The sequence below is a fragment of the Rhododendron vialii genome, chromosome 10a, assembly GCF_030253575.1.
Source record: "Rhododendron vialii isolate Sample 1 chromosome 10a, ASM3025357v1".
Taxonomy (NCBI): Eukaryota; Viridiplantae; Streptophyta; class Magnoliopsida; order Ericales; family Ericaceae; genus Rhododendron; species Rhododendron vialii.
The window spans coordinates 30,534,210-30,542,793 of NC_080566.1; the positions used below are offsets into that span (position 1 = coordinate 30,534,210).

At 37.6% G+C, this 8,584-nt stretch overlaps 1 protein-coding gene across 1 annotated transcript; it reads left to right on the plus strand.

The window, feature by feature from the left end:
* The first annotated feature begins 225 nt into the window (after positions 1-225).
* On the plus strand, positions 226-7,966 carry LOC131303275 (probable WRKY transcription factor 51). Its single transcript, XM_058330069.1, has 3 exons — positions 226-534; positions 681-827; positions 7,113-7,966. The coding sequence occupies exons 1-3, from the start codon at positions 317-319 to the stop codon at positions 7,321-7,323; spliced, it is 576 nt and encodes a 191-aa protein (XP_058186052.1). The 5' UTR covers positions 226-316; the 3' UTR covers positions 7,324-7,966.
* The last annotated feature ends 618 nt before the right edge of the window (positions 7,967-8,584 follow it).

An 8,584-nucleotide genomic window follows, 5' to 3' on the forward strand; every position in this document is an offset into this window, starting at 1 on the left:
CGATTTCGACCCCAATACACAAAGGCCACATACTTGTGGATATGAATCAATCAATAAGTGGACAGCAAAAACCCTGGCAGACGTCACAAAGCGAATTTTCTTACGTCATCCGATGACATCATTGTATCCAATCAAGAATCAGCACGTGTCAGTGCAAAGCATCTTCATTGTATGTGCCAGGAAAACGTCCACGAAGGTGCAGCCCCAAGAAATCACTAAAATAATATTAAAATAAAACGCACGCCCAGACAACTTTTATCTTGCTTGCTCCTCTCTCTCTCTCTCTCTCTTTCTCTCTCTCTAAGACTTCCTAACAATGGATCACGACCACCATCACCCTCAAAACCCTAACCCTTGCGACACTCATTTCTCCGATAACTTTGATGCGTTGCCGGAGTTCGAGTTCTCCGATTTTCTCCTGCTCGATGATGGCTCGGCCGAAGAAGGTTCGCCAGAGAACTTGGCTTCCTCCGATAATGTCATCGACGGATCTATGGAATCCGCCGGCGCTTCGCCATCGACACACAGTAACATGCACGTGATCAAATCATTCTCGGCCAAATATATGTGATCTACTTACATTTCATTGTTACGCGACGATATCGGGAACGCAATGTTCATCGAGGGTACCTCCGACCTCAAAAACTAAAGTTTTTCTTTCGTGGTTTGATTCGATGCAGGAATAAAAACGGGGGGAGGAAAGGCAAGGCGGATCAAGCGGGGAGTAGGGTTGCTTTCAGAACGAAATCTGATTTAGAGGTAATGGACGACGGATACAAGTGGAGAAAGTATGGGAAGAAGATGGTTAAGAACAGCCCAAATCCAAGGTAAACAATATACTCCTCCGTAATTACTTAATTACTATCATTTATCAATTATCATGACCGTACCAAATAATTGATATATATCTTTGTGTTTTAGCTTTTACTTTATTATTTCGTACTGGTTAAGTTCAATATTTGAACCGGAGTATTTTTATTTATTTTTGATAAATAATTTCATTTCACCAAAAACACGGCAACTGCAAAATCAACGGGGCAGTAGGAATTATTAATTTGTTAGTAGTCTAAAAATAAATTCGGTTTTTATTGAATTTCTAACATATATATTTATATGTACTATATAGTATAGTCGATATCGAAATCCAAAATTACGTATATCCTTCTCTTAAAAACAAAAGAAGAGAAAAAAGCATAAAAGTCACGTTCAAGCTGTCGTAGAGTGGATGAGTAGCTCAAGTGAGATGAGATAGCTAGTTTCATATTTCAGTACTAGCCAGCTTCGAGTCATCGCATGGAGAGAGAGAGAGAGAGAGAGTGAGAGAGAGAGAGAGAGAGAGAGAGAGAGAGAGAGAGCTTTTGCTGAAATAGTAGTACGTGATTAATTAATCTTCATAATGGAGTATTAATCAGTCATCTACTTCATCATCTTATGGATAATTGCCACACTTAAGTATAGGGTTTTATTTAATTGAAATGACTCCCATATTATATTCACTAATGGAGGGTTTTTTTTAATTAAGTTTAACTTTCAATTAAGATATTGTTGTTTGTTTAACCAACTATGTCACGATCCATCCTTTGGATCTTTATAATCATTTTCAAAGATTTATTAATCAATCGAAAATTTAACTATGACACGATCCAGCAGCGGCGGGATAGAATTTCTGACCTAGCCATGAGTGAGAATTACACCCTAGCTAGGGCCTCTATCAATGGCTGACCCAGCCATGAGTGAGAATCACGCCCTAGCTAGGGCCTCTTTGATCAACTCCCTTTCATAACTTTTTTCCCCCTAAATTAATGAAGTTTAATTAACAATTTAAAATGCAAAAGCGTCTAATAAATAACATTTATCATTAGATGATCAATAGTAGAATATCTTTATTGTATTTGAGGCACAACAACCCTGGGTTGACACTTGACACATAAAGTAGCCCATTAGAGCCCACAAAAGTGATATCGACTATACATTTTGTTTAGCTTACTGGCCTCGTTCCACTAATACAAGTAAGTATATTTATTTTTTAAATTAAATGTGATGTATTGTACGAGAGAGTGATCTGTCTCGTAAAACAAAAAATTCGTACTTAAAAATAAAAACATTAACGGAACGGAGTCTGGGTGTCACAAGTGCAAAAAAAATACCCTTATTGGACATTAGTACTATATATACACGAAGAAAGCACATTCTTCTTGAAATTTTGTCTATTCCTAGTATGCGTTAAATTTTTTTCAAGACAAAAGCATGTCTTCTTTCACCACACGTAATAGTGAGCGGAGCAAAATGAACGGTTTGAATAAAATTTTTATTCCCAACATCAAACCTATTGTTACATCGCTGCATAACCTGCTGGCATGCACAATAGACCGTAGCTGTCTTTGTCTTGTCCTATTTGATTATGCATGCATTTGGTCATGGGTATCGAGCTATAACACTCTAATTTATTTATTTCTATCGACAGAAGTAATATTTTATTTTTAAAAACTTAACAAACGATACATTAAAATTCGGGGGATCGGGACACATACAGTTCTATTATCAATATATCTATGTCAAAATACAACTTGTATTATTCAAATTGGAGTGTACGTAAGTACAAACATATTATGAGTGGAAATTTTCGAAACGACACAAGAATCCAACACGAAGTTAGTGAATTTAGGTCAATTATTTTTCACACAAAACAAGAATATGATACGACACGAGAATATAAAAAGCCAAACACGCCGGGTTAGGATTAAAAAAATTCTGACACGACATGAACACGAACACGATACCCACTCCTATTACATACTATCGATCAACTTGTAAATATAAACACATGCCAATATATATTTAGAGCCTGGTCCCAGTGAGGAGTAGCAGACAACATGATAAAAAAAAAAAAAAAAACATGCAACTTGGGGAGACAAAACTTGAAAGGCTCTCAACGCACCCGGATTTAGACGCTCGTCCTATATAGGAGTAATTCTTTAGTACTATATGTTTCTATTTAATTTGTGTGGCTTAGGATGACACTGTCTTGAATCAGGTGGCCCTCTCATATAGAGGCAGCCCGCCAGCCGCCACCCACCGAATAGTACTGTTAATAATATAGTAGTGCATAACACACCCACGGTTACGGTTCAAGTGGATGTCCAAGTTTTGGGAGTACTCCTCAAAATTTGGAGTTTGATTTTTCACAAGGTAAGTATCTTGTAGTAAATAGAGGGCCGTGACTGGTGTGACCGCGCTAGCATCTCCAAAGGTTACGGTTATGGTTCAAGTGGATGTCCAAGTTTTGGGAGTACTCCTCAAGATTTGGAGTTCAATTTTTCACAAGATGAGTACCTTGTAGTAAATAGGGGGCCGTGACTAGTGTGACCGCGCTAGCATCTCCAAAGATTTGGATTGCGCAGTCGGGTCTATTTAGTGGCTTGGTTGTAAGGTTGTTTCTACGTTACTTATATATATATATATATATATATACACACACACACACGCGCGCGCGCGCACACACACGCACACACACCACGGATCAAGGGAGGGATCCATCACTTTGTTAAAATGCGGGACTCTCATTTTTCCAATCAAATTTTGAAAATTCGATCCGTTCAATGTGTGTAGAACGTGATTTTAAGGGTCTCCTGAAAGAAATCAGCAAAAAAAATGATCGGGAAGGGCTTCATCCGAGTAGTTTTTTTTGAATCGTTCAATGAAAACTGCTCCGATGAAACCCTTCACAGTCATTTTTTTTCCTGATTTCTCGTGGGGACCCTTAAAATCACGTTCTGATCACTTTGAGCAGCTCGGATCATTGAAATTCAATCGAGAAGGGGAGTCCAACACCGTAAGAAAGTGCGGGATCCCTCACCGGAACCGGACTGTGTGTATATATATATATATATATATATATATATATATATATATATATATATTATCCAGTGAGGGATCCTTTACGGCTCTACCTTGCGGACCTCCCATTTTTCGAGCAAATCTCGATGATCTGAGCCGCTCAAAGTGTGTAGAACGTGATTAAGGGTACCCGCGAGAAATCAATAAAAAAATGACCTGGAAGGGCTTGATTTGAGCAGTTTTTTATTAAATCATTTAATAAAAACTGCTCCGATCAAGCCCTTCCCGGTCATCTTTTTTGTCGATTTCTCGGGGGTACCCTTAAAATCACATTCTGATCACTTTGAGCAGTTCAAATCATAAAAATTTGATCGGGAAAGTGATGTCCGCACAGTAAAATCGTGTGGGATCCCTCACTGGATAAAGATTGATATATATATATATATATATATATATATATATAAATCTTCAGATAAGGATATTAAGATAAGGACCTTATATGCGGACCTTCCCATTTCTCGGCTTTCCCGATCAGATTTCGATGATCTGAGCCGCTCAATGTGATCAGAACGTGATTTTAAGGGTACTCGCGAGAAATCGTCAAGGGACACCCAAAAACACACCTTAAATCTCAATCTCATAGTTTTCGATTAAATTTTTATGATCCGAACCGTTCAATGTGTGCAAAATTTGGATATATTAGTGCGTAGTTTAATGACAAAATGTTCTGTGTAAAAAAAAAAAACTCTAATTCGATGGACCATTATCATATCTAGTTTTTTGAAAATGTTATTGGACTGAACTTATTTCAGTTTTGTTGAGATGAACCAAATGGTTACTGAAAAACTTTTTAAAATTTTCATTTAGTTTGGCTCCATGCGATTGGATCAGTATTGGGGTTGTTCAGGATTTTTCGGTTCAGATCGATCAATTTTTTGTATGAAGATGAATCCAACAGAAACACACCGAATTTTTTTTCAAATTGCTTATCAATACTGAACCCGCAGTTAAAAGATAGGATAAAAACTGTACTGATCGGTGCATATCGTTTTGGGTATGGGTATCCATCCGTTCAGGTCCATTACCATCTTTAGATTCGTTACTAATTTAACAGTGCAGGCTTCTCTCTGTACGTACTTGTGTGGCTTAGTTTAGGTATCCTCTTTTTTATCAGAAAATGTAGGACAAATTTGAATTGAAATCCAAGAGAGCAACAACACAAGCTTAGTCTAGAAGAATGATCATAAAAGCGATGTCACTTTAAAGTTTAAAGAGCTTGGAATCTAACAAAACAATTAACAAAAAAAAGAAATAGAGAATATATAGTAGTTCTTTTTAGAGAGATCAATACTGTAAAGTTAAGTCAATAGGTCTTCGGTCCAACAGCATCAATAGTGCAGTTAATGACTTTTGTCGATTAAAAAAAAAATTGTATGTAAAGTTAACAAGAATCACATGTATTGGATTTGTATGAAAGTGAGAGAAAGTGGCAAAGGAGCGAGAGACCACCGAAAGATTAAAAAAAAAAAAATGAATCGAAGAAATCATTAAAAGTGACAAAAGTTGCTAAATGAAATGGTAGAGAGAGAGAGAGAGAGAGAGAGAGAGAGAGAGATTGATCATCATGAAAAGAGCAAGAGACCACCGAAAGATAACTTCGAATGTTATTTGAGGCTTTATGATGTAGTTGAGTTTACGCATTTAGTAGTAAAAAACATTTTTGGCATTGGGGACAAATATGGTTTTTTTTTTTAAAAAGAGACGGTTTTGAAAGTAAAGATTAGTTAATGCTTCTTTAATTATACAGTAGTTCCTAGGCCTATTATTTCGTAATATTCCTTGGGCATACCGTCACATAATTCTTCAAAATATTATACGCTTTCACTCTCGATCTTCGCACTACGCTCGCGCACTCAATCATTGCTCTCGTGAATTCGGGTTGTTTGGGATGTATTTTAAAGACACTTTTATATTTCTGCTAACACACCCGCACGTGAATTATGTAAATTAGGGCATACCATTCATCCAACTTGAATTGCTTGTGACCACATATACCATTTCACTAGGTCTACTTTGCTTGTACGTCTCCTAGGTTACATTAATGATTGTACCAGAAATCAATTATTTGATTGTACATAAAGTCTTACTGCACAGCAAATGTGCACAGATCACGGCATGGGATCCACTCAAGTTTCGAGCCGTTCATTAAATATAAAATATTTTTTCGAGGATCTCCGAAAAAAATTAGCTCAATTCAATACCTATAGATGCTTGATCCAATCATTTAACACTTCAAAATTCTGAAATCTGAATGAAAAGTTAGATGATTGGATCGAGCATCTATAAAATTGGATTGAGCTAATTTTTTTGCGATGGCCATCAAACATAATATTTTACATTTAGTGAATGGCTAGAATTATTTGTGTGAGATTTGTAGTGCGTCTCACACCGTACACTGTGCACATTTGCTGTGCAGCTAGTCGGGTTGTTGATTGTAGAAGTACATGCATCATGCATGACACGAGATGGGACTGTTAGATTGTTTGTTACACAATCGTAGCCAGGCAGAAAGAGATCACATCTATATGTAAAGTGGTACGTGACAAAAGTTGATAAAGACGAGCATATATAAGCCTCATGATTAGGTTGATATTTTTAAAGGAAATTCTACAATATATACATGTATTTGCGTGTATAAGATATGACCCTTTGAATTCATGACATTTTTTACTTTATGTTATGAGCAGTTTTTTTTTTTTTTTTTTTCCAGAAGCTATGAATTTGAGATTGATGTTTTGAAATTTTTCTAAGTTCCAACCAACCGTGCTATGAGTACATACATGGGGTACGTACCCCCGAGAGCCTTTGGGATCCGTTTTGGGTCCCACAAAAAAAGATGTTTCGAGCTGCTCATTTTGTTGTAAACATGTTGTTTAGGGTTTTTATAAAATATTACTTTATTTGGATACTGGTAAGAGCTACTATTCACGAGATATCTAATTTTGCTTCAGAATTTAGCCTATGACCCCAAACAACATATTTTGAACAGAAATGAGCGACTCGTATCAGCTTTGTGGTACCCAAAACGGATCCCAAAGGTGTATGTAACCTCATACATGTACTCATGTTCATTTCGTTTTCCTAAATACAGTATATTACTATGAATGAAAGGGTCCATACCGTACATACTCAAGAAAGGCGTGTATTTCCGCGCTAGTGTTTTACGTTGGATTTTGTACTAAAACTGAAAAAATAAAACGCACAATTATGAACAGGAATTATTACAAATGTGCGAGCGGCGGCTGCAACGTGAAGAAGAGGGTGGAAAGGGACGGCGAGGATCCAAGCTACGTGATAACAACGTACGATGGAATGCACAACCATGAAAGCCCATGTGTGGTGTACTACAACCAACCCCCCCTCGTGGTACCCAATGGCTGGACTCTTCAACCTCCTTCTTCTTCTGCTCAATCCTCTCCTTGTTGAATTCCCCTATCTATTGCTTTCAACTTGTGTTGGGAAAAAAAGTTTAAATTTGTCATTGAATAGGTATATGATGAACCAGGAAATTCTACCCATGCAGACACACACTGTGCGCAGATCCTGCACAAACGGCTCCGTGGGGCCCACTACGGGGCCTCCACAAACGATCATTGCCGTTCATTAAATTTAAAATATATTTTTCAAGTGTCGCCGCGAAAAAACAGCTCAAGATCCTAAAATCTGAATGGAAACCTATATGATTGGATTTAGCAATTAGAGTTACTATGTTGAGCAGATTTTTCGCGGAAGCACTTGAAAAAATATTTTAAATTTAATGAAAATGGCTCGGATCGTTTGTGTGGGATCCTTAATGTGCCCTATGTCGTGATCTGTGTAGAATCTATGCACAGTGAGTCTCTGTGTGTGGCACAACTCATCATGATCCTAGAGGTCAGAAATGGTGTTTTCTGTACACTACTTTGTAATACTGATTTTCTCGTGATGCCCGAATTCGAAATTTTACTATTGAATTGGTATCATGATCCTAGAGGACGGAAGTTGTGTTTTATGTACAGTACTTTGTATGCCGAAATTTGACTATTGAATTGGTATCATGACCCTAGAGGTCAGAAATGGTATTTTATATACACTACTTTGTAATACTGATTTTCTTGTGATGCCTGAATTCGAAATTTTACTATTGAATTGGTATCATGATCCTAGTGGTCGGAAATTGTGTTCTATGTACACTATTTTATAAGCATACTGAGATTTGGGGAAATGACAAGTTGTGAGTTATCGAAGGTTGAGATGCGGCGTGTTTTCTTGTAGTACTAAACTGAACCAATCAATCCTATTTCAATCTAAACGCTGTATATGAAGGTATTTTCGGTAGTTACAAAACAGGACTTATGCGGAATAGACTCGACATGTTATGGGCTTGGACAGGTAGATTGTGACAAATAAGGGCCGGCCAGTAAGAACCCCTACTGATTTTCTCATGAGGCCTGAATTCAAATTTTGTTAGGAGTTCTTCGAAGCCGGCCCAGTTTTGTCTCCGTGTACCCATCCAACCCCACCCAATGTCTAACCCTATCCATAGAAGCCCTGTTTTATGTCAGGTACCTAAAATCCTCGCCTCACCCGCAAATACGATGGGCGAGAAAGCAGGTGAGTGCGATGAAGCAGCCTTAGAAAGAGCATCATGACTGTATCCGCCACCTCCGCGACACGTAGACGTGGATGAGGCGGTGGAGTTCAACGG

Coding starts and splice junctions, on each gene's coding strand:
- LOC131303275 (XM_058330069.1), top strand. CDS start 317: ATGGATCACGACCACCATCACCCTCAAAACCCTAACCCTTGCGACACT. Junction 535..680: donor CCATCGACACACAGTAACAT/GCACGTGATCAA, acceptor GATTCGATGCAG/GAATAAAAACGGGGGGAGGA. Junction 828..7,112: donor AAGAACAGCCCAAATCCAAG/GTAAACAATATA, acceptor AATTATGAACAG/GAATTATTACAAATGTGCGA.